The sequence below is a fragment of the Bos indicus x Bos taurus genome, chromosome 6, assembly GCF_003369695.1.
Source record: "Bos indicus x Bos taurus breed Angus x Brahman F1 hybrid chromosome 6, Bos_hybrid_MaternalHap_v2.0, whole genome shotgun sequence".
In the NCBI taxonomy this organism is placed as follows: domain Eukaryota; kingdom Metazoa; phylum Chordata; class Mammalia; order Artiodactyla; family Bovidae; genus Bos; species Bos indicus x Bos taurus.
In genome coordinates this window covers 88,816,242-88,842,697 of record NC_040081.1, presented here as the reverse complement: position 1 = coordinate 88,842,697, position 26,456 = coordinate 88,816,242, and the positions used below count along the sequence as shown (strand labels likewise).

The 26,456-nt window shown below is 38.4% G+C and overlaps 1 protein-coding gene and 1 long non-coding RNA gene across 5 annotated transcripts in view; one reads left to right on the top strand and one right to left on the bottom strand.

Moving 5' to 3' along the window:
• The window catches only part of LOC113894390, a 69,214-nt gene that overhangs the window by 36,385 nt on the left and 6,373 nt on the right, over window positions 1-26,456 (top strand). The window lies entirely within an intron of this gene.
• EPGN (epithelial mitogen) lies at window positions 19,783-26,456 on the bottom strand. The gene is made up of 5 exons (XM_027544751.1): window positions 26,369-26,456; window positions 25,743-25,832; window positions 23,074-23,194; window positions 22,001-22,153; window positions 19,783-20,243 (listed from the first exon to the last, which is right to left on the bottom strand). The coding sequence occupies exons 1-5, from the start codon at window positions 26,409-26,411 to the stop codon at window positions 20,189-20,191; spliced, it is 462 nt and encodes a 153-aa protein (XP_027400552.1). The 5' UTR covers window positions 26,412-26,456; the 3' UTR covers window positions 19,783-20,188.

The window sequence follows — 26,456 nt, the reverse complement described above, 5'->3', positions numbered from 1 at the left end:
ATGTGAGAGTTGGACTATAAAGAAAGCTGAGCGCTGAAGAATTGATGCTTTTAAATTATGGTGTTGGAGAAGACTCTTGAGAGTCCTTTGGACTGCAGGAGATCCAACCAGTCCTTCCTAAAGGAAATCAGTCCTGAATCTTCATTGGAAGGATTGATGCTGAAGCTGAAACTCCAATACTTTGGCCACCTGATGCAATGAGCTGACTCATTTCAAAAGACCCTGATGCTGGGAAAGATTGAAGATGGGAGGAGAAGGGGATGATAGAGGATGAGATGGTTGGATGGCATCACCGACTCAATGGATATAAGTTTGGGTAAACTCCAGGAGTTGGTGATGGACAGGGAGGCCTGGCTTGCTGCAGTCCATAGGGTCACAAAGAGTTGGACATGACTGGGTAACAGAACTGAATTGAACAATAATATGAACTCAATTCACATGCTAGCAAGATTATGTTCAGAATCCTTCAAGCTAGGCTTCAGCAGTACTTGAGCAAAGACATTCCAGATGTACAAGTTGGGTTTCGAAGAGGCAGAGAGAAAGAGAGATCAAATTGCCATAATTCATTAGATCATGAAGAAATTAAAGGAATTCCTGAAAAACATCTACTTCTGCTTCATTGACTATGCTAAAGCCTTTGACTGTATGGATCACAAAAAACTTTGGAAAATTCTTAAAATGGTGGGAATACCAGACCACCTTACCGTCTTCCTGAGAAACCTGTATGGAGGTCAAGAAGCAATAGTTAGAACTGGACATGGAACAACAGACTGGTTCAAAATTGGGAAAGGAGTGCATCAAAGCTGTATATTTTCACCCTGCTTATTTAACTTAAATGCACTGTGCATGCTCCTGCTAAGTCGCTTCAGTTGTGTCTGACTCTTTGCAGCCTTATGGAGTGGAGCCCTCTGTGCATGGGTTCTCCATACTAGAATACTGCAGTAGGTTGCCAAACCCGCCTCCAGAGTATCCTCCTGACCCAAGGATCAAACCTGTGTCCCTTATGTCTCCTTCACTGGCAGGTGGGTTCTTTACCACTAGCACCATCTGGGAAGCCCAATATGCAGTGCATGTCATGAGAAATGCCAGGCTGGATGAGTCACAAACTGGAATCAAGATTGCTGGCAGAAATAGCTACAACTTCAAATATGCATATCATCACTCTAATGGCAGAAAGTGAAGAGGAACTAAATCTTTTGACGAAGGTCAAAGAGGAGAGTGAAAAAGCAGGCTTGGGGTTTTCTTCCTTCTTTCTATTAAGGTGACATATCACATTGATTAATTTTTGTCTGTTGACCCATTCTCAAATTCCAGGAATAAATACATTTGGTCATAGTGTATAAACCTTATAATGTACTGCTTTGGTTTGCTTGTATTTTGTTCAGGATTTCTATGTCAATATTCATTAAGGATATTTGTAATTTTCTTGTAGTGTCTTTGCCTGTCTTTGGTATCAGTGTAAAAATTTTCAAAATATATGCTGGATGCAAAAAAAAAAAAAATTGAAACTCAACATTAAATAATTAAGATCATGGCATCTGGTCCCACGGTGCATGCCTTCATGCTTCCTCAGTTGTATCTGACTCTTTGCAACCCCATGGACTGTAGCTGTCTAGGCTCCTCTGTGCATGGAATTTTCCAGGCAAGAATACTGGAGTGGATAGCCATTTCCTGCTCCAAGGGATCTTCCTGCCCCAGGGATTGAACCACATCGCCTTCCTTTCCTGCATTGGCAGGCAGATTCTCTACCACTATGCCACCTGGGAAGCCAGTTCCATCACTTCATGGCAAATAGAAGGGGAAAAGGTTGAAGCATCTTTATTTTCTTGGACTCCAAAATCACTGTGGACAGTGATTGCAGCCATGAAATTAAAAGACACTTGCTCTTTGGAAAGAAATGTATGACAAACCTAGTGTATTAAAAAACAGAGGCATCACTTGCCAACAAAGGTCCATGTAGTCAAAGCTATGGTTTTTCCAGTAGTCATTTACAGATGTGAGAGTTGGACCATAAAGAAGGTTGAGTGCCCAAGAATTGATGCTTTTGAATTGTGGTGCTGGAGAAGACTCTTGAGAGTCCCCTGGACAGCAAGGAGATCAAACCAGTCCATCCCTAAAGGAAATCAACCCTGAATATTCATTGGAACGACTGATGCTGAAGTTGCACTACTTTGGCCACCTGATGCAAAGAGCCAACTCATTGTAGAAGGCCTTGGTGCTGGGGAAAATTGAAGACAAAAGGCTAAAGGGGTGGCAGAGATGGTTAGATAGTATCACTGACTCAGGAGACATGAATTTGAGAAACTCCAGGAGATAGGACAGAGGAGTCTGGCGTGCTGCAGTCCATGGGGTCACAAAGAGTTGGACGTGACTTAGTGACTGAACAACTGCTTCTCAGTATCCACTGTTGGGTGATGGAATGTTTTGATTGCCCCTGGGGATAGAGGTGAGATGTGTACATCTAGCCAGGTACACTGAAGTTGAAGGAGGATGATATTCCAAACCAAAATTGGGGTTCTATTTTCTTTTTTTTTAATTTTATTTTATTTTTAAACTTTATATAATTGTATTAGTTTTGCCAAATATCAAAATGAATCCATCACAGGTATACATGTGCTCCCCATCCTGAACCCTCCTCTCTCCTCCCTCCCCATACCATCCCTCTGGGTCGTCCCAGTGCACTAGCCCCAAGCATCCAGTATCGTGCATTGAACCTGGACTGGCATCTCGTTTCATACATGATATTTTACATGTTTCAATGCCATTCTCCCAAATCTTCCCACCCTCGCCCTCTCCCACAGAGTCCATAAGACTGTTCCATACATCACTGCCTCTTTTGCTGTCTCGTACACAGGGTTATTGTTATCATCTTTCTAAATTCCGTATATATGCATTAGTATACTGTATTGGTGTTTTTCCTTCTGGCTTACTTCACTCTGTATAATAGGCTCCAGTTTCATCCACCTCATTAGAACTGATTCAAATGAATTCTTTTTAATGGCTGAGTAATACTCCGTTGTGTATATGTACCACTGCTTTCTTATCCATTCATCTGCTGATGGACATCTAGGTTGCTTCCATGTCCCGGCCATTATAAACAGTGCTGCGATGAACATTGGGGTACACGTGTCTCTTTACCTTCTGGTTTCCTCAGTGTGTATGCCCAGCAGTGGGATTGCTGGATCATAAGGCAGTTCTATTTCCAATTTTTTAAGGAATCTCCACACTGTTCTCCATAGTGGAGAGACATGGATGCGGGCCAGATCAGTTCAGTTGCTCAGTTGTGTCTGACTCTTTGTGACCCCATGGACTGTAGCACACCAGGTTTCCCTATCTTTTACTATGTCCCAGAGCTTGCTCAAACATCCAACCATGTCATTCTCTGTCATCCCCTTCTCCTCCTGCCTTCGATCTTTCCTAGCATCAGAGTCTTTTCAAATGAGTCAGTTCTTTCCATCAGGTCGCCAAAATATTGGCGTTTCAGCTTCATCATCAGTCCTTCCGATGAAGATTCAGGACTGATTTCCTTTAGGATGGACTGGTTGATCTCCTCTCGGTCCAAGGGACTCTCAAGAGTCTTCTCCAACACCACAGTTCAAAAGCATCAGTTCTTGACTCTCAGCTTTCCCTATAGTCCAACTAACACATCCATACATGACTACTGGAAAAACCATAGCTTTGACTAGATGGACCTTTGTTGGCAAAGTAATGTCTCTGCTTTTTAATATGTTGTCTAGGTTGGTCATATCTTTTCTCTCAAGGAGCAAGTGTCTTTTAATTTCATGACTGCAGTCGCCATCTGTAGTGATTTTGGAGCTCAGGAAAATAAAATCTGTCACTGTTTCCATTGTTTCTTCATCTATTTCCCATGGAATGATGGGACCAGATGCCATGATCTTAGTTTTTTGAATGTTGAGTTTTAAGCCAACTTTTTCACTCTCCTCTTTCACTTAAAGAGGCTCTTTAATTCCTCTTCACTTTCTGCCATAAGGGTAGTGTCATCTGCATATCTGAGGTTATTGATATTTCTCCCAGCAATCTTGATTCAAACTTGTGCTTCAACCAGCCCAGCATTTCGTATGATGTACTCTGCATATAAGTTAAATAAGCAAGGTGACAACATACAGCCTTGATATACTATTCCTTTCCCAATTTGGAACCATTCTGTTGTTCCATGTCCAGTTCTAACTGTTGCTTCTTGATCTCCATACAGATTTCTCAGGAGGCAGGTCAGATGCTCTGGTATTCCTATCTCTTTAAGAATTTCCCACAGTTTGTTATGATCTACACAGTCAAAGGCTTTGGCATAATCAATGAAACAGAAGATAATGTTTTTCTGGAATTCTCTTGCTTTTTCTATGATCCAGTGGATGTTGGCAATCTCATCTCTGGGTCCTCTGCCCTTTCCAAATCCAGCTTGAACATCTGGAAGTTCTCAGTTCATGTACTGTTGAAGCCTGGCTTAGAGAATTTTGAATATTGCTTTACTAGCATGTGAGATGAGTGCAATTGTGTGGTAGTTTGAACATTCTTTGTCATTGCCCTTCTTCAGGATTGGAATGAAAACTGACTTTTTCCAGTCCTGTGGCCAGTGCTGAGTTTTCCATATTTGCTGGTATATTGAGTGCAGCACTTTCACAGCATCATTTATAGCTCAACTGGAATTCCATCACCTCCACTAGCTTTGTTCATAGTGATGCTCCCTAAGGCCCACTTGACTTCACATTCTAGCATGTCTGGCTCTAGGTGAGTCATCACACCATTGTGGTTACCTGGGTCATGAAGATCTTTTTTTGTAAAGTTCTTACTTGCTGGCAAGGGAAGCAAATTAATTGTTACTACATTTTACTACATGCTATATTTCCCTAGGCCTGCAAACAAAAACCACTGAAACATAAATTAATTTTGATCAGGTATGAGGCGTACCTGAAGGTGTGCTCAGAGAAGGCTCCTTAGTCCCTCAGGCAAATGAACTTCAGTCTGCTCAAGACAGCTGTCTATAGACACACGTTTTTGCCCAGTCCACCTAGACAGGCCTGAACCCTGATGGTAACGTGTTAGGCTCAAGCTGGGGACCCTAGTATATACCAAGTTTGACTCTTCTTTTTTACTTCCTTTTGTGTAATGTCCCCTTTTGTCTACTAAATGCTTTGATAATTCTTAAATGAATTCTTGCTGCTTGAAGAAGGTCTGCAGTTTGGCAAGATTTATTGCCTAGTATATATTACTGAAGGGAGTCAAACTTGATGCTCAGAAAGAAAAGAAAAAATACAGGAGGGGAATAAGTCACTATGAAAGGAGGAAGAATTGGGATTTTTCACATTAATACTTTAAGTCAATAACACTTGGAAGAAAATGATCTTAGAGTGATTATGAATTTTGGAAGGAAAATATAGTCATGAGGTTTTCTGTCCATTTATAGTTTGATTTAAAAAGAATAAACATAATGATAATAAGTCTGTCTGAGAGAACTCAAAAGCATGGTATCATGGGTCCTTGGAAATATGTGTTGGCATTCCTGTTACAATTTAGATGGAGAAATGAAGGTTATCGTAACCCCCACTCCTTAAGGTCCTGATATAAATATTATCAGAATGTTTCAAGTGTCTAAAAATTATAATTAAGTTTTAGGTTGAAATACAAGAGCTATGATCATTTCAGGATATGGTTTTATTTGAATGCTTGTTTTGAAAGTGAGCATTACTTCTAACATAAAGGAACAGTTTCAGCGTAATAGGAATTTTGTGTTTGCTTACACAGAATTTCACCCGAGAAAAGCACTAGATGAATGCACAAAGCTGTTGAGCTGAGATGAGTAGACAGACTACACCAAACGCACACTTGCCCAAATCACAAATATATGACAGCTACTTTGGTTCAGGTTTGTGTTAGAAATATTTGCTGTTACAACTTTTTACCCAGTTTCCATAATCCTTCTTCTGTCACTTCCACAAGCAAACCTCAGGTGTTTTTTGAGGTAAAGTATACTACACACTCAACTATTTATGTCTTTTTATTATTTATTTATATATCTTTGATCGTTTAGAATGTATAAGACTTTGCTGATTTTATTACTCTTTCTTATTGAAGTATTTTGACTTACAATATTATTTTGACTTCAGGTGTATAACACAGTGATTTGTTATTTTTACACATTATGAAATGATCCCTATGACAAGTCTACTTACCATTTGTCACCATAAAATATAATTGCAATATCATTAACTAGATTCCCTTTGCTGTACAGTACATCCTCATGACTTATTTATTTTGTAACTGGAGGTTTGTACCTTTTATTCCCCCTTCCCCCATATGTCCACTCCCCCACCCCTCCCTTTTGGGAGCCACTCATTTGTTCTTTGTACCTGTGAGTCTGTTTCTGTTTTGTTATGTGTGTTGGTTTGTTTTAAAGATTCTACATATAAGTGAAATCATAGAGTATTAGCCTTTCTCTGTTTCACTTTAGCATAATATCCTTAGGTCCATTCATGTTGTCAAAACTGGCAAAATTTAATTCTTTTTTTCTGGTTGATTAATATTCCATTGTGGGGCTTCCCTGGTGGCTCAGTGTAAAGAACCCTCCTGCCAAACAGAGACACAGGTTCAATTTCTGAGTCAGGAAGATCTCCTGGAGAAGGAAATGGCAACCCACTCCAGTATTCTTGCCTGGGAAATCCCACTGACAGAGGAGCCTGTGGGCTCCAGTCCGCGGGGTTGTAAAAGAGTCGGACGTGACTTAGGGACTAAACAACAACATTCCACTGTATATATACCACATCTCCTTTATCCGTGATTATTTAGGTTACTTCCAGATCTTGGCTCTTATATTTACATAATATTGCAGTGAACCTTGGAGTTCATGTTTGATTTCCAGTTAGAGTTTTCATTTTCTTTGGATAAATACCCAGAAATGGAATTGCTGGATCATATGGTAGTTCTACTTTAAAAATTTGAGGAATCTCTATGCTGCTTTCAATAGTGGCTGCACCAGTTTACCTTCCCATTACCTGTGTACAAGGGTACCATTTTCTCTGTTTCTTCACTAACACTTGTTATTTGTTTTCTTTTTGATAATAGCTATTCTGATGGGTGTGAGGTGATATCTCATTGTGGCTTTTATTTGCTTTTCCCTGAAGATTAATGATGTTGAACATTTTTTCATCTGCCTGTGTGGTCATCTGTGTGTCTTCTTTGGGAAAATGCCTGTTTAGGTCTTTTGCTCATTTTTAATCTAATTTTTTTCCTATTGAGATATGTGCATTCTTTATATATATATTAGATATCAGCCCCTTAGCAGGCATATCATTTGCAAATATCATATCATTTGCAATATTCAGCAGATTGCCTTTTCACTTTATTGATGGTTTCCTTCTCTGTACAAAAGTCTTTTAGTTTGATGTAATCCCATTTGTTTATTTTTTCTTTTGTTGCCTTGCCTGAAGAGACAGATCCCAATAAATAAGTACACAAATAAGGGAATACTGCCAAGACTGATGTCAAAAAGTATGCTGCCTTCACTTTCTTCTAGGAATTTTATGGTTTGGGGGGCCTTACATTTAAGCCTTTAATTCATTTTTATTTTATTTTTGCTTATGGTGTAAGAAAAATAGTTTCATTCTTTTCCAGGTAATGGTCTAGTTTTCCCAACAGTGTTTATTGAAGAGACTGTCTTTCCCCTATAGTGTATTCTTGCCTCCTTTATCATAGATTAACTGACCATATAAATGTGGGTTTATTTCTGGGTGTTCTATTCTCTTCCATTTGATCTATATGTCTGTTTTTGTGCCAGCAATATCTATTTTGATTACTATAGCTTTACAGTATAGTCTGAAACCAGAGAATGTGATACTTCCAGTCTTGTTCTTCTTTCTCAAGAATGATTTGGCTATTTGGGGTCTTTCGTAGTTTATACAAATTTTAGGATTATTTGTTCTGTGAAAAATTCCATGAATATTCTGATAAGGAATGTATTGAATTTGTGAATTGCTTTGGGTAGTATGGACATTTTAACAATAATTTTTCAGTCAGTGAGCAAAGGATATCTTTCTATTTGTTTTTATCTTAATCTTTTCCTTATAATTTTCAGAGTGCAAGTCTTTCAGCTCCTTGATATTTTGTTCTTTTTGAAGTAATTGTAAATTGGATTATTTTCCTAACTTCTCTTTCTTATAGTTTGTTATTAATGTATAGAAATTAAACAAATGTCTTCAGATTAATTCTGCATCATTTTGTAAATTTTGTAAAGTTGTAAATGTTGCAACTTTAATGAATTCATTTATTAGTCAAAATTGTTTATTGGTGGAGTTTTTAGGTTATTCTATATAATATCACACCATCTGCAAAGAGTCACAGTATTACTTCTTTGCTTCCATTTCAGATGCCTTTCTTTTTCTTCTCTGATTGCTACGGTTAGGACTTCCAGTATCATGTGAGTAAAAGTGGTGAGAGTGGGCATACTTCACTTGTTCCTGATCTCAGAGGAAAAGCTTTCAGCATTTCACCACTGAGTATGAGTTAGCTGGGGGCTTGTCATATGCAGTTTTTATTATGTTTAGGTTTGTACCCTCCAAACCCACTTTGTTGAGAATTTTTATCACATATATAGATGTTGACTTTCATCAGATGCTTTTTCTGCATCTGAAAATGATCATTTAAATAAAATGTGCTTTAGCTTTCACTTTTGTTAAAGTGCTGTTTTACAATAATTAATATGCAGGTATTGCATCATCCTTGCATCCCTGGAATAAATTCTACTTGATCATGGTGTATGATCCTTTTTATATATTGCTAAATTTAGTTTGCTAATATTCTGTTGAGAATTTTTTAATCTATGTTCATCAGGGCTATTGGCCTGTAATTTTCTTTTTCTTTTTATAGTGTCATTGTCTGATTTTCTTATTGGGATAATGCTGGTCTCATAGATTAATTTGGAAACACTTCCTCTAGTGTTTTGGAATAGTTGTAGAGGGATAGGTATTAACTCTTCTTTAAATACATGTTGGAATGTTCCTGTGAATCCATATGGTCCTAGATTTTTGTTTGTTGAGAGATTTTGGTTACTGATTAGAAATTGGTCTGTTCATATTTTCTCTTTCTTCCTTAATCTTTGAAAATTGTTTGTTTCTAGGAATCTAATTATTTCTTCTAGGGTGTCCAGTTTGTAGTTGTATAATTGTTTGTAGTAGTCTCTTGTGACTGTTTGCATTTCTGTAGTATATGATGTGGAGGAGGCGATGGCACCCCACTCCAGTACTCTTGCCTGGAAAATCCCATGGACGGAGGAGCCTGGTAGGCTGCAGTCCATGGGGTCGCTAAGAGTCGGACACGACTGAGTGACTTTGCTTTTACTTTTCACTCATGCATTGGAGAAGGATATGGCAACCCACTCCAGTGTTCTTGCCTGGAGAATCCCAGGGACGGGGGAGCCTGGTGGGCTGCCGTCTATGGGGTCGCACAGAGTTGGACACAACTGAAGTGACTTAGCAGCAGCAGCAGCAGCAGTATATGATGTAACTTCTCTTTCATTTTTCATTTATTTGTTTAGGATCTTTATTTTCTGGATGAATCTGGCTAAAAGTTTATCAATTTTGTTTACTTTTCAAAAAATAGTCCTTAATTACAATTATCTTTTCTATTGTTTTTTTGGTCTCTATTTCTGTTATTTTTCACTTTAATCTTTATTATCTCATTCCTTTTGCTAACTTTAGGCTTTGCTTTTTCTTTTCTGTCTTCTTCCTTTAGATGTAAAGTTACATTGCTTGCTTGAGATTTTTCCTGTTTCTTGAGTTAACCTGTATTACTATGCTATTGCCTCATAATTGACTTTGCTGCACTGATAGAGTGCCTGATGAACTATTGAATGAGGTTCATGACATTGTACAGGAGACAGGGATCAAGACCATTCCAATAGAAAAGAAATGCAAAAAAGCAAAATGGCTGTCTGGGGAGGCCTTACAAATAGCTGTGAAAAGAAGAGAAGTGAAAAGCAAAGGAGAAAAGGAAAGATATAAACATCTGAATGGAGAGTTCCAAAGAATAGCAAGAAGAGATAAGAAAGCCTTCTTCAGCGATCAATGCAAAGAAATAGAGGAAAACAACAGAATGGGAAAGACTAGGGATCTCTTCAGGAAAATCAGAGATACCAAGGGAACATTTCATGCAAAGATGAGCTCGATAAAGGACAGAAATGGTATGGACCTAACAGAAGCAGAAGACATTAAGAAGAAATGGCAAGAATACACAGAACTGTACAAAAAAGATCTTCATGACCCAGATAATCATGATGGTGTGATCACTGACCTAGAGCCAGACATCCTGGAATGTGAAGTCAAGTGGGCCTTAGAAAGCATCACTATGAACAAAGCTAGTGGAGGTGATAGAATTCCAGTTGAGCTATTCCAAATCCTGAAAGATGATGCTGTGAAAGTGCTGCACTCAATATACCAGCAAATTTGGAAAACTCAGCAGTGGCCACAGAACTGGAAAATGTCAGTTTTCATTCCAATCCCAAAGAAAGGCAATGCCAAAGAATGCTCAAACTATTGCACAATTGCACTCATCTCACACGCTAGTAAAGTAATGCTCAAAATTCTCCAAGCCAGGCTTCAGTAATATGTGAACCGTGAACTTCCTGATGTTCAAGCTGGTTTTAGAAAAGGCAGAGGAACCAGAGATCAAATTGCCAATATCCGCTGGATCATGGAAAAAGCAAGAGAGTTCCAGAAAAACATCTATTTCTGCTTTCTTGACTATGCCAAAGCCTTTGACTGTGTGGATCACAATAAACTGTGGAAAATTCTGAAAGAGATGGGAATACCAGACCACCTGACCTGCCTCTTGAGAAACCTGTATGCAGATGAGGCAGCAACAGTTAGAACTGGACATGGAACAACAGACTGGTTCCAAATTGGAAAATGAGTTCGTCAAATTGTCACCCCGTTTATTTAACTTCTATGCAGAGTACATAATGAGAAACGCTGGACTGGAAGAAACACAAACTGGAATCAAGATTGCCAGGAGAAATATCCATAACCTCAGATATGCAGATGACACCACCCTTATGGCAGAAAGTGAAGAGGAACTCAAAAGCCTCTTGATGAAAGTGAAAGTGAAGAGTGAAAAAGTTGGCTTAAAGCTCAACATTCAGAAAACGAAGATCATGGCATCCGGTCCCACCACTTCATGGGAAATAGATGGGGAAACAGTGGAAACAGTGTCAGACTTTATTTTTCTGGGCTCCAAAATCACTACAGATGGTGACTGCAGCCATGAAATTAAAAGACGCTTACTCCTTGGAAGGAAAGTTATGACCAACCTAGACAGCATATTCAAAAGCAGAGACATTACTTTGCCAACAAAGGTTCGTCTGGTCAAGGCTATGGTTTTTCCTGTGGTCATGTATGGATGTGAGAGTTGGACTGTGAAGAAGGCTGAGCGCCGAAGAATTGATGCTTTTGAACTGTGGTGTTGGAGAAGACTCTTTTTTTTTTTTTTTAATTTTATTTTATTTTTAAACTTTAGTCCCTTGGACTGCAAGGAGATCCAACCAGTCCATTCTGAAGCAGATCAGCCCTTGGATTTCTATGGAAGGAATGATGCTGAAGCTGAAACTCCAGTACTTTGGCCACCTCATGCGAAGTGTTGACTCATTGGAAAAGACTCTGATGCTGGGAGGGATTGTGGGCAGGAGGAGAAGGGGACGACAGAGGATGAGATGGCTGGATGGCATCATTGACTCGATGGACGTGAGTCTGAGTGAACTCCGGGAATTGGTGATGGACAGGGAGGCCTAGTGTGCTGTGATTCATGGGGTCGCAAAGAGTCGGACACGACTGAGCGACTGATCTGATCTGATAGATTCTGGAAAGTTGTGTTTCCATTTTCAGTTGTATCAGGGTATTTTTTAAATTTCTTATTTGCTTTCTTTATTGACTCATTGGTTTTTTAGTAGCATGTAGTTTAATGTCCATGTGTCTGTGTTTTTCTAGTTTCTTTTTGTAATTGATTTCTAGTTTCATACTGTTTTGATTAGAAAAAAGCTTGACATGATATTACTCTTGAATTTATTTAGATTTGTGTTGTGGACTAATATGTGACCTATCCTGGAGAATGTTCTATGTACACTTGAAAAAATGTCTTCTGCAGTTTGAGGATGCAATGTTTTGTATATATTGGTGGATCTATCCATTGATTTTAAGTGGGGTGTTAAAGTCCCTACTATCACTGTATTACTGTTGATTTTCCCTTTATATCTGTTAATATTGGCTTTAGATAGATGTATTTAGATACCTCTATGTTGGATGCATACTTATTTACAAATGCTGTATCTTCTTAAATTGATCCTTTTATGATTATGTAATGCCCTTATTTGTCTTTTGTTGCAGTTTTTTTGACTTTATTTTATCACATATAAGAGTGTTACTCTCAGCTTTGTTTTAATTTGCATGGAATATCTTTTTCCATCCCTTTACTTACAGTCTGTGTGTGTTTATAGATCTGGAGTGAGTCTCTTACAGGGAGCATAATATAGATAGGTCTTGTCTTTTTATACATTCAGCTACTTTAAGTTTTTTGATTGGAGAATTTAGTACATTTACATTCAAAGTGATCATTAATAGGTATGCTCTTATTGCCATGGTGTTAATTGCTTTTGGATGTTGTATAGTTTTTCCCTGTTCTTTTCTTCTTCTCTTTGTCTCTTCCCTTGTGGTTTGATGATTTTCTTTAGTGTTTCGTTTTTTTAATGTCACACAGTTTTCAAGTATTATACCCCTAGCTTTAGTTTTCCCATATGACCCGTGGTTTTTATTGCTTAATTCTGCAATGTGATAACTTTTTTAGGAAGGCATATACAGAAGTTTCAAATGTTTAATAATTATAAGTAAAATTTACTGAATGGGTACTATGTTCTAAATATTTTACCTAGTTAGCTATCTAAGTTAACTTAATCCTAAAATGACCTTATGGGTTAGGTATAATTATTATTATCCCCATTTATAATGGATGCAATTGAGATTTAGAGGGGTTAAATAATTTACTCTCTATCACAGAACTAGTAAACAGCTGGGACTCAGAACCCAGCCCTATGAGATTTCTGATCACAACTGGAACTTAGCCAAAAACAAAAACCATTATAATACAAGGCAGAATGTAAGCACTATTTGAGAGGTTAAACAAAATAATAATCAAGGAACTCAAAGGAAGGGAAAGATGATATTTGCAAATAATGTAATTCTTCAAAGAGATGGCAGGATTTGAAAAAAAAATTTTTGCGTGAAATCTTGACCAACAGAGATGAAGGAGGGTAATACATGTGGAGGGAATAGCTGACAACCTAACATACAGATAGAAATTGTGAGATCTCTTCAGAGAGCAAAGGGCAACTGGTGGCTGCAGCTGATGGTCTGAGTTGGGAGCCCCAGGGAAGATAGGTAAGAAAGAGACCACCAGAGCCTCCCTGTGGAGGGCCTCACACTATTAGGAGGGGAGCCTTTGTTAAACATGGCACACAATGGGGAGTCAGTTTAGTTTTTGATCAGGAAGTTAACATAAATAGGGCTGAACAATGAGAAAACAAATCTGACAAAGATTGTAGCAGAGAGTGACTGAGGGTGTGGGCAGGGCAGGGGATCTGAGTCATTGGAGGCCACCCCTGACAGCTTCCAGGTTCTTTCACGGCTTGAGTGTTTTGCAGTACAACAAGGCCCTCTACAGGTTACCCAGATGACTAGATTCAGAGGAATTTAGATGAGGCAGGATCTTAAAATTAATCCAGTCAAACCATCCTGGCACACTTTAAGATCCATCAGTTCAGTTCAGTCGCTCAGTCATGTCCGATTCTTTGCGACCCTCTGAATCGCAGCACACCAGGCCTCCCTGTCCATCACCAACTCCCAGAGTTCACTCAGACTCATGTCCATCGAGTCAGTGATGCCATCCAGCCATCTCATCCTCTGCCGTCCCCTTCTCCTCCTGCCCCCAATCCCTCCCAGCATCAGAGTCTTTTCCAATGAGTCAACTCTTCACATGAGATGGCCAAAGTACTGGAGTTTCAGCTTTAGCATCATGCCCTCCAAAGAAATCCCAGGGCTGATCTTCTTCAGAATGGACTGGTTGGATCTCCTTGCAGTCCAAGGGGCTCTCAAGAGTCTTCTCCAACACCACAGTTCAAAAGCATCAACTCTTCAGTGCTCAGCTTTCTTCACAGTCCAACTCTCACATCCATACATGACCACAGGAAAAACCATAGCCTTGACCAGACGAACCTTTGTTGGCAAAGTAATGTCTCTGCTTTTGAATATGCTATCTAGGTTGGTCATAACTTTCCTTCCAAGGAGTAAGCGTCTTTTAATTTCATGGCTGCAATCACCATCTGCAGTGATTTTGGAGCCCCAAAAAATAAAGTCTGACACTGTTTCCACTGTTTCCCCATCTATTTGCCATGAAGTGATGGGACCAGATGCCATGATCTTCATTTTCTGAAAGTTGAGCTTTAAGCCAACTTTTTCACTCTCCTCTTTCACTTTCATCAAGAGGCTCTTTAGTTCCTCTTCACTTTCTGCCATAAGGGTGGTGTCATCTGCATATCTGAGGTTATGGATATTTCTCCCAGCAATCTTGATTCCAGCTTGTGATTCTTCCAGTCCAGCGTTTCTTATTATGTACTCTGCATAGAAGTTAAATAAGCAGGGTGACAATATACAGCCTTGACGTACTCCTTTTCCTATTTGGAACCAGTCTGTTGTTCCATGTCTAGTTCTAACTGTTGCTTCCTGATCTGCATACAGGTTTCTCAAGAGGCAGGTCAGGTGGTCTGGTATTCCCATCTCTTTCAGAATTTTCCACAGTTTATTGTGATCCACACAGTCTTAAGATCCATAGGAACCCTGAATGAGAAGACAAAAACTGGCTGGGTGTCCAGGGCACACTCCTGATCAAAGCTATGTTAAGAATATAGGGTCAGAACTGTGTATCTCCTATTATATATCCTGTATCTATGAGATCTCCTTTAACTCCTATTATATATACTGTATCTCCTTTTTTTCTAGAAGCTAGATTTCTATAGTAAAACATCTTGATTTCTAAATGTGGGCTGGATTTAAAACAGATGCCTTGAAAGACAAAGGAAATATATCTGTGGACGCGATCTGCCTTATAGGCTGCACATTTTCAACATACAACTTTCAACCAGGAAGGGAATGTGGAGGTCATCTCTAAACAATATCTTTTTCACTTAACAGACAAAGATAGCCAGTCCAAATGGCCCAGCAAATTAGAGAATCACACAGCCAGACTAGATCACAGGTCCTTTAACAATCCATTCATTGCGGATTTTTTTTTTTTTTTAATGTTGCTTCCAATTTTTGACCCAAGCTGGACCACTACCATTGACTGTTTTTCTCTGAAGAATATATGGCACTAGGGTAGGATTGGGGGTGTTGTGGTGGGAAGGAGGTTGTTGAGATTTTCCCAGAGATGTGAAAACCACTTGCTCCTCATCTCATTACCAAACTGAACCACGATGCCCCTGTTAGGATGTTAGTGCCAAAGAACCCTTGTCCACAGGCTGGGATCAAGTGTTCTCAAGTGACCAACTCATTCCCTACATCCTGTGGATAAACCAGGGTTCATTTATAGTCTAAAGTCTCTTCTCAGACTGTACATTCAGTAGGCACTTGAAGCTTGTTCTGGCCCCACCCTAAGGACGCTATTCATATTTTAATAATCTGCAGATGACACCAGGAAATTTTTGTGGTCGATTCATGACAAGGTCGTTATTTTATATATTTTAAAGAAAATAACTTTTCATTTACTTGCAAATCTCTTGGGTATATATTCAAACTCATAAGGAAAAAAAGAAAGAAAATCAACCCCCAACACTAATGTTTTTCATAAAATGTTGGGAACAATTTTCAAATAGGTTTAAATAAGGGACTTTGGCATTAGATCTATCTAGATCTATCTAGCCTCTGCCACTGAAAGGCTATGTGACCTTGAAAAGAATGATTTGCCTTCTATAAGCCTTAATTGCACATAGGTGTGGGTTAATTAAAATAAAGCTAATAATGCTTTTCAAACATTTTAAATGCTCATAGATGGTAGCTATATTACACTATTACTTCAGTTTCCTTTGAGAAGAGACTCAATATTGAATCAATAGTTTTGTATAGTTAAAAAAAATCTAGATATGCCATGTTTTTCCAGAAAGATGTGAAGCCTAACTAACATTCTGTTAAAGAAAACTGCTAGTTTGATACCTGCTAGAGTGTGGTATTAACAGAATTTTAATCTAAGTTACTTATGCTCCAATATTATCTGAGACATAAAAATTACAAAGAAAGCCCATGAAGTATAGGCATAAGACCTGATTAAACAATTCAATTATTCTTGTTACTGTATAATCATATTCTTCATCTTTATGAGATACTTCTCTGGAAGCTGTGGGTATTGGCCACAATCTGTAAAAGCCCTCATGTTTTGTTTTGGCGGAGGAGTAAAATGTAGTGATGGATCACATTTTTTCACATGGTTATTCTCAAGAAGTCTATACTTTGAATTCTCAAGAAATAGCTACTTAGGCCTTGTACTCTGAGTTGTACATTCATTGAACATTTAACAGAAATTTGGAGCTGAATCTGGAAGATGTGCTTCTGAATGTGCTACTGAATAGGGCTGTGCCAAAAGTTTGGACAGAAATGTGGACTCACCCAGATTAGCAGTCCCAAACTCACAAATTAAATTTCAACACTTCCAGTTCATCTTGGCAAATGCTAGTATCCTGATGTCAGACAGTAATGATGTAAGCCAGAAAGAGTGGTGTTTTGCAATAGAGAGATTCTGGTAACCCTTCCCATGAGTGTGGGTTGTAGGATATCAATATTTATATCATATCACAGCGTGTGTTACAGTTTGCAAGGCAGAGAAATTAGATGGTTTACTCATGGTCTTCTGTGGAGAAGTGTCCTTCTGTTCAACATCAAAAGCTTAAATTGCTCATGTTTCATTGTTATTTCCTTAAGACATTCTTTTTTCAATTGCATATAATAAATGGACATTTTCTTGATGTCAGCAAAATGGGACGTTTCAAAATTAAAGGGTTGTATTGTGCCAGGAAACACTAAAAGACAAACTGTATTATCATTTCATCTACTTCCAATATAATTATAGGAAAAAAATAACTCGGGGAAAGCAGTTATAATTCCTTTTTTGTAAATTTACTCTCTCAAGCATGACTGAAATTATAGTGTTTGCTCCTACTGCCGTTGTGCTCCCAAGGGCTAATTAATGAAGCGCTCATGAATACTGATGACTTAGGAATGTGTTCTCAAGAACTGAAGGGCAGACACAGGAAGGAGACAAAATGGGAAATGAAAGAAACTGATGAACTCCGTTGACTGGTTTGATTTAGTCAAAGATGCCAGAAATACGTTCTCATTTCTTTCTTAAATGACCCACCACACCTAATAGCTGAAATGTAGTTCTGATACCAGATCTTCACCGGTAGGCTTCTGTTCAGGGAGGGTCTTATTTCATATAGGAAAAAACAGAAAATGAAAGATTTGCAGAACATCTTATACATGTTCCTACTGAAGACCTGCTTACAAATGTAAATTTTGCCATAAGAATACCAGGGATTTCTTCCTGGAAAATGAACTCTAGGAGTTATATGAGCACAAGATTCCTTTGTATGACAGATCATAAACAGATGGCTTCTCAGGAGCCACACTCTAAATTTCCATATTTTCTTACTGGGTGGATTTTATGATGTTAATGCATACCCATCCAGAGGTGAAAAAAAATGAAGCTCTGTTGGTTTTCTGCTTTGATCTACTTTTTTGGTTTGGCATTTGGGAATTTTATTCAGTTAAGTATACATTTTAGAAATACTTATAGACAGCAAATATTTGTAACTCTTTAGTTTATCACCTTTCCAGAGACTTTAGTCTTACTTCCTCTTTCTTTTCATCAGGAGGCAGTCCTTAATTAAGCTTTATTGTTTCTTCCTGGACTCTCCCCAGCTTTTTAACAGCTATTTGAAATGCTCAGGAAGAGGAGTCATTGGGAGGAACCTTTACCTCCCTACTCCTTGGGATGATGTAACCTTTGCATACTTTGTGAGATCATGCAGAAAGTGCTGATGTGCAATTCATCTGCATTAAATTCCTTCAGAAGGAAAAACAAACTGAGCAAGTGAAATGCCTTCTACTCAAAGGAAAACAGAAGGTAGTTTTATTTAGAAGTGAATGAAAAGTCACAACCTGATGTAAGAGAAGCCATTGCTAGTAGGCTTCCATTGTAAGAAAGTTCACCTTTGACTCCTTTTTTAACCCATGCTATGATCAAAATACTTTGCTTATCTATTCCACAATAGAAAAAAATAAAAAAAGTCCATAGTCTTAGATTGAATCTAAAAGAAACGTGGTAGATACTATTCTTTAATTTCATGTTTCACTTCCTTTAAGAACAAATTCTTAAATTATTATTTTAACAACCAAACACTACAATATACACCAAAGATAATATCCAGTGGTGTGTTTCAGAGTGAGGGGTGAGACTGGGGACAGACATGGAGTTGAGAATAATCACACTTGCAACACAGATGTGTAAATTTTTCTCCCTTCTCTCAATATCAAATTTTAGTGCTAGAAAGGCTTTGTAGAAAATGACATGAAAGTCCAAAGAAATTAAGGGGGCTAGGATTATTTGAATTAGGTGGAAGAATAATGATTAAACAGGTAGGACCATAATTCTCAAAATGTTATTTCTACCAATGTTCCATTTTCTCCACATATAAATCTTCTATCAGGTATTCAGGAATGGTAAAGAAAGTTTCCACATGCTCTTGGTTGATGAAAATGTCTGGCTCTTCAGTTTCTATTTCAGAGTCAATTGTAGAACTGTATTTATTAGTAGAATTTTAGAATGTCAGTCCAAATAGTCACCAGGTAATTCCACTAACAATAGGAGAAAGTGATGAACATAAGCATTTGAGGACTAGTGAGTCGAGCACAAAATTTTATAATCCATGCAGAAACAAAAATGTTTTGCCTATTCAAGACTCAATATCCAGATAAGTTTTCAGTCATCAGAAACTCTTTAGCTTATTCCATATTTCAAAGTTTTGCCACAAGCTTGGGATGATTTATGTTTGCCTTGGACGTTCCGTTTTCTTTTCTCTAGCTTAGACTTCAGTCACATGTTTGGGTCACCGGAAGTGCCATAACACTAATCTCATCTGAGTAGTTGACATCACATTCTTTTAGACACCATGAAAGCAGCATGTTTCAAATTTGGTCCATAGAGCTGTGGTCCAAAATCCTGGTAACAAGCATAGTGAAGAACCCAAGCATGGCCTTGCTTAGGCTGACTGTGTTGTAGGAAAGCGGACCCCTTCCAGGGCCCTAAACTGTGCTCTTGTCTAACACTCAGAAATGAAGTGTCCGAGGAGACACATGTGCTGACAAAGCAAGAGATTTTATTGGGAAAGGGTGCCCAGGTGGAGAGCAGGAGGGTAAGGGAACCCAGGAGAACTGCTCTGTCACATGGCTTGCAGTTTGGGTTTTATGGTGATGGGATTAGTTTCCGGGTTGTCTTTAGCCAATCATTCTGACTCAGAGTCCTTCCTGGTGGTGCAAGCCTTGTTCAGCCAAGATGGATGCCAGAGAGAAGGATTCTGGGAGGTGGACGGACAGCTGGTGTTTCCTTTTGACCTTTCCCGAACTCTTCTGGTTGGTGGAGGCTTATTAGTTCCCTGTTCCTTACCAGGACCTTCTGTCGTAAAACAGCTCATGCAAATGGTTACTGTGGTGCCTGGCCAGGGTGGGAGGTTTCAATCAGTGTGCTTCCCCTAACAACTGCATAGTTGATAATTATTGTCATGAGAATTCACATCTGACGTAGTCAGAAGCATACAACTCAGTATCCCATAGGGAGAACAAAAACCACACAGAAGCAGCAAACCCAGAGTAGGGCTGTGAACTTGACTTCTGTCACTGTAGCTTGTTCCCTTGGCTCCCATGGTGCTTTAACGATGACAGAGTCTAAGCACCAACGTTGAAATTTATTCTCTCATTTCACCACGATCCCAACTTTCTAGTCAGCCTGGAAAGTTTTGTTGTTTCTCTTGAAGATTTCAGTTTGGGGCCCACTGATTTACACCAATGCCTCATGAAAATTTCTTACAAAGGCTTCACAGTGGTCTTCCTCCGGAACAGATATTGTAAGGTGATTTCAATTTTAGATACCTAAAACAGAGCATTGGTTTCCATATGAATTTGACTGCTGTTTGTATAGCTTATTGAGAATTATATAAATGCTCTGGTATAACAGTTGCTCTTGGTGTCCCACCTATACCCGCTTTGCCATCCCCATCCCTCAGCAGCTGTGGGTATTAATAAGGCTCATGTGCTTTGTGCTGTGCTACATTGCTCAGTCATGTCTGACTCTCTGTGACCCTATGAACTGTAGCCCACCAGGCTCCTCTGTCCATGGGGATTCTCCAGGCAAGAATACTAGAGTGGGTTGCCATGTCCTCCTCCAGGAGACCTTCCCAAGCCAGGGATTGAACCCAGGTCTCCTGAATTGCAGGCAGGTTCTTTACTGACTGAGCCACCAGGGAAGCCCAAGAATTCTGGAGTGGGTAGCCTATCCCTTCTCCAGGAGATCTTCCCGACCCAGGAATTGAACCAGGGTCTTCTGCATTGCAGACAGATTCTTTACCAGCTGAGCTTCCAGGGAAGCCCATAATAAGGCTCACAGCACCATCCTTCTCTAGAGGACTGTCCTCAGCCAAGAGAGGATTTTGCCTGAAGATTTCTGGGAGATTCCAAGGCCCTGTCCCTTACCCCACCAGGAGCATTCTGACATCCACACCTGATGACTCAGTACTAAAACCAAGCTCCCTCACCTCCTTAGGTTGGGTCAGAGATGCCATTCATGTTCTAGGTCTCCCTGTGGAATCAGGCTGAGGATAGGTTTCAGCTAAATCTACATCTTTGCTTCCTTTCCACTCTGCTCTAGCTTTCCTACTTCGTTACAAGTTTCAGCTTTGAGTAGTCCCTTGACCAATCACTCACTCAAGAATCTCTTTCATAGTTCTTCTTCTAGGGAACTTGACCTCAGGCAGTTGTCTTATTTACACTAAAAGGTCTTACTTCCTTTTCTTTGTTTTTCCTTTCTTGATCTCTTATGCAGCTGATTTAACAGATTTTGTATTAATCGATCCACAATTGATATAACAAATTTTACTCTCTCTAAGGTGCAGTTATTAAGAAAATATTTTTTTATGTTGTATAATAACTTTTGGTCATTTTAAAAATGACAACTTAGTTAACAGAGTACAGCAAAAGAAATGTATTTTTACTTTTCTTTAATGTATGTCATGTATTTTTTGACTTTTCCTTATATGTGATTTTAGGTAAAATTACCAGTGTGGAAAGGCCAGAAATAATAATTAATAATTAATACATGAGTAATTTATACTTAGTGGATCAAATTTGTCTTCTTTAGCTTTTAGCAGTAGGCAGTATCTCCTGCATGTACCCTCGGTTGATGTCTGGGAAGAAAATGGCCCAAGTTTGTTACACACTTTCATTAATTTCATACTTATATTTGATGTGTCCATTCGACAGATATTTACTGAGCACGTACGGTGTCCCAAACACGGTGTTCAGCACTCCATATAGTTTTGCACAGGACACAGTTAATCTTCACCCTTGTGGACTGACTGTCCTACTCATTTACAACTTGATGTAGACAGACAGAGATGAGGATGAAGGGAAATTGTAAATTGGAGCTATCCTATTGCAACTGCAAGTAAATCTACCTCTTGTCTGGGCTTATGAGAAGAGGCACCAAAACAAATATGCAGGAACTTGCCAGATTTACAGCCATATTTTCACTAGACAATTATATATGTCAATGCTTGGTACCTTGTAGGGGCTCAGTAAATGTTTGTCAAATGAATGAGTACCTAGTGACTTCATAATTTTTTTTTTCTTACCTCTTTCTTATGTAGCAGTAAAAAATAACAAGAAAACCACTTAATAGTAATCCAACGCCAATCCCAATTGCGATGTATTTTTCATAAGAATCCGCAGCATATGAAGTTAAGGTCAAATGCTCACACCTTTCTCCAGTATAACCAGTAAAACACCTTTAAAAAAAAGAAAAAATGTATAATGTTAAAACTCATGATGATGGAAACACATATGACTAATTTCAAAAAATGAAAACAATTAAATAAAAATGATTTAAATTAAAGAGGCACATACCAAATGAAAGTTGATCTATTAAAGAAGAAGAAGCCATGCATTTGATTAAAACTCCGTATAAATGCAGCTTCCCTCATTGGTAGAAGAGAAAGGTAGGACACTTCCATGAGTTGATGTGGAAAACTGTTAACCTACTCTTTCATAAGAGGATGCTGAGTAAATCAATGGTCATAAACAGTATCTCAGTTGATCTAGAACTTTATATTCCTGAAATATTTTTGCCATAGTTTCATTTCATCCTATAATCAACTCATAAAAATCTTAGAAACGTCTTTGCATGTTATTGACTGGTCTCTCAGATGGTAATGAATCTGCCTGCAGTGTAGGAGACCCAGGTTCAATCCTGGTCAGGAAGATTCACTGGAGAAGGAAATGGCAACTCACTCCAGTATTCTTGCCCAGAGACTCTCATGGACAGAGGAGCCTGGTGGGCTATACTCTATGGGGTTGCAAAAAGTTGGACACGACTGAGCAACTAACATTTCCACTTTTCAAAAGTTGTTTTGGATTCAGTAGTTTTGAGGTGTGGCATGAGCTTCTGCATTTCTAACAAGCTCCCAGGTTACACAGGTGCTGCTAATCTAGGAACCATACTTTTAAGCAGTGAGAATTAGGTAGGTTAGAAAAAGACTCCTTAGATATTCAAATACAAAGAGAATTGGTGAATCATGTTCAGAGCATGTACCTTTTTTACTGGGTAAGATAGAGGTGTATATAAAGGTACCGTGTGAAACACCATGTTAGAGGAGGCATACATTCTCCTTCTCCCATCTCTAGGACTTGGGAAGTTCTTTGCAATTACCTGCAGATGGCTTTCTCCAACTCATGGTGGAATGCACAGACACCATTGATGCAGTAACTGTGGTGATCTTCCAGGCAAGGATGTGAGAACTTCAAGGCTATGGGTCCTTCTGTGTAGTCAGCTAGAAAAAGGAGATACTATATTAACAGATGAAGTGGGTCACGCTTTCATAGTAGATTCGTAACACATATACAAAAAGGCCTTTCATTTTAAGAATATTCTTTGAGTGCTCTGCCACTTGAACTATTGATTCATTCCTTTGGCAGGTTACATATACAAAGGTTAGGTTAATATCATCTAGACACATTAATAAATTAGGTGGTGGAGGTGGACTGATTATCATTCTGTTCTTTAGAAATTTCATTGTAAGATATAGATACAAGTCTGCCAAAAGGTGGCAGCATTGATACTAGTCAGTATGGTGTCTTAAACAAGGCTTCCCAAATGTATCCTGGATGCTAATAAATATAGAAACTTTCATATACCTGAGAAGTAAGCACTTAGGGAGATGTGGATATGTGCTTATGAGATAATGAATTTGATTTCTCTTCACTACCCAGAGGAGTGAGATGAGAATCTGCCCTTGCTCATCTGTGGACCTTAAGTAGCTAATGGAAAGGAAATTGTTTTCCATAACTGATTTCAGAAGAGGTATTGTTATGACCCGTATATGAAGCCAGAAATAATTTATGGCTCAGGCTTAACACAGCTAAGACAATACCTTTGGATGTTAATTAGAAATTTTACTCAAGAGGCATTATGAGACTGTAGGAAAAGCCATGGAGTTGGAATTAGAAAACCTGGGTTTTGATTTCTAGCTCTTAGATTCTTCAGATGACCACACTTGGTCAAACTTTTGTGGTCAAGTGTCCAAAAGCCTTTTTATGGGAAACTTCCCTTTGGGAAGCTGTACTGCAGCAAAATACATATATTTCAGAATGGTTATCTTTCATTCCTTGAAGTATTAAAGACATATACCTATGCTGTTCTTGAGGTTTATGCAGTGGGAATGACATTTGGGTAAAACAGCATAATTTTAGTGTAGTTTAATATTTGATTCTTAAATTCTTCTCAAGCAGAATTAGTGGCATTTTATTTTTGTCATTGTTGTGAATAAACATCATATGTCCTCAACGCATAGCTTCATTTTGGTTGAGATCGCACATTACCTTAAAATTCATATTCATTTTGTTAAATGTAGCATAGTAAATCTAATTTCTCACCTTGATCATTAAGGCAGTGAGAACTTCCCATTATAAGCTGTACTAGGTTCTTCCTACTTCAAGATTAACTCAGTTCAATTAACCAAGTCTGAATCAGGATTTACTAGAAAATGTGAGAACTGAAAGAAGACATTTTTAAAAAGAGAGTAGACTAGAGACTCATCTTCCCCCTAAGGACAAGAATATTAATTATAACTTCACAAAAATTTTCCTGAGGTACTAGATTCAGATTTTTTAGATTAAACAATAAGCAGGAAACGAGAATTCCCCAATCAAGAACACAAAGGAAAACTACTGAAGTGATACATTCAATCCCTTTTCTTTCCAATATTATTGCCTGTAACTTGGCGACTACTGATTTGCAGTTCACTATTAGGGAAGAAAAACGGTGGTGATGGGCAAACTGTCCGACACTGAGAGGGAACTGTACTTCTTTAATTTCAACAGTATTATCTTCCAACAAGGATGCTTTCTCTTTGTTTAAAGGCTTGGAAACATGAAGAATTTGGCTAAAAGTTATTCTAAAAGCCACATATTTTGTTTTTCAAATTAATACATGCTCCAAAATTCAAATGGGTAAAATATTTTAAGGAAGTTTTTAAAATACAAAATTATTGGTGAAATAAAGAATACTTAAATATTACTATCTTTCATGTTCACAAACAAAGTATTTGACTTCATCTTCTTTTATTTGCTGGGCTCTGAGAGCAAGACATGGTGTTTCTTTTGTTGTAAATCACAAAGCCCACCTTCCCATCAGGGAGTGATATTTGATTTGCCTGAGAATCACACCCACCTGATACACAGGTCTTGGCAGATAACAAGCTTCCTAAATTCACCTCTAAGAGTTCAAAGAGTTTGGAAACATGCTGATGCTCAGCAATGGCCAGAAACTATTTTAATAACAATAATAAAATATGTCATCACCATCAACAACAAAAATTGGGTACAAGTGGTTGGGAAATACAGCGTACACTAAAATAACAAAAAACCCCAAAGACAAACAAGAAAAAAGACGTTTCCGAAGATTAGAGAAAGTGGATTAAGGCTTCATCTGCTTGCCAGAAATTTTGGCTGCAAAAGCTCATAATCACAGATCAAAATATTGTTACTCATCGAGAATGTAAAAATGGGGACAAATTGCCTTTAGACATGCCTGGGTTGTTGGGAACTCAGCAGGAATCAGGCAGAAAGTGTGGCAGGTTTCACATCCAAGACTGTAACTGAAGACAACTTTCTCTCATCTGCTCCACTTCCTCCTTTTAAAAAGATGATTCTTTGCGACATATTTACCTGCCACTTCCATTTCACAATGTCCCCATAAAAGATTGTCTAATAATAAGATATATGTTTAAAAATTTCCAATGTTGCTTTTATCACAATCTAAATTTCGCTAAAACATTAAAAAAAAAGTCACTTGAAATACAAAAGTGTGAAGAAAAATACCTTCTGTTTTGTTAACTGTCCAGTTACTCTGCTGGGTTGTGATTGGGGGGCTTATAGTGCTGGCTGCCTCTCCAGTCAGTGCTGTCATTGCTGTGTGAAGGAGGGGAAAGGCATCTTTAGCAGGCTAGCCTCCTTCAACGTACAAGCAACAGATCAAAAGTTATTCTGTCTATTCCCACATCTGTTCTATTTTTAATTCATCTACATTTGAGATCCATAACCTACTAAGGGCAGTTTTCTGACAGTTTCTCATGTATATCAATTCCATTCACTACATTACAGCTAGAGAAAATAGAAACCCACTAATTGTTAAGAGAACATGAATACATTTATAACTCACTCAATCAAAAGGATACTCTCATATCATAGTTAAAATGTCTCAACTGCTCTTCAGTTGTATAGAACAAACAATATAGAGATCTCAGAAAAAAGGTATCAAAATATATTAAGAGAGGAATGTGTCAAAAGATTACATAAGAAACTAAATGAATCCACGGATTCCTTGCTTGGATCTTTGTCATAAAGAACAATTGCTAAAAGCCAACTTCTCACTCACACAGAGAAAGCAAATCCTGTTCACATTTTACAATGACACAACATTAACACAATAAAAAGAAATGACCTACCATTGATCAAGAGATAGACTGATATTGGAACCCCGAAATCCATTTCCTGCACTTGTTAATAGTATCTTGCTCTTATCCTTCTAGACCG

Excerpts from the sequence above, each read along its gene's own strand:
- EPGN (XM_027544751.1), bottom strand. The coding sequence starts at position 26,411 with ATGGATTTCGGGGTTCCAATATCAGTCTATCTCTTGATCAATG. Across the intron at positions 25,833-26,368 it reads AGTCTATCTCTTGATCAATG|CAATGACAGCACTGACTGGA; the intron begins GTAGGTCATTTC and ends TCCTTCACACAG. Across the intron at positions 20,244-22,000 it reads TACTGCTACATAAGAAAGAG|GTATCTAAAATTGAAATCAC; the intron begins GTAAGAAAAAAA and ends GCTCTGTTTTAG.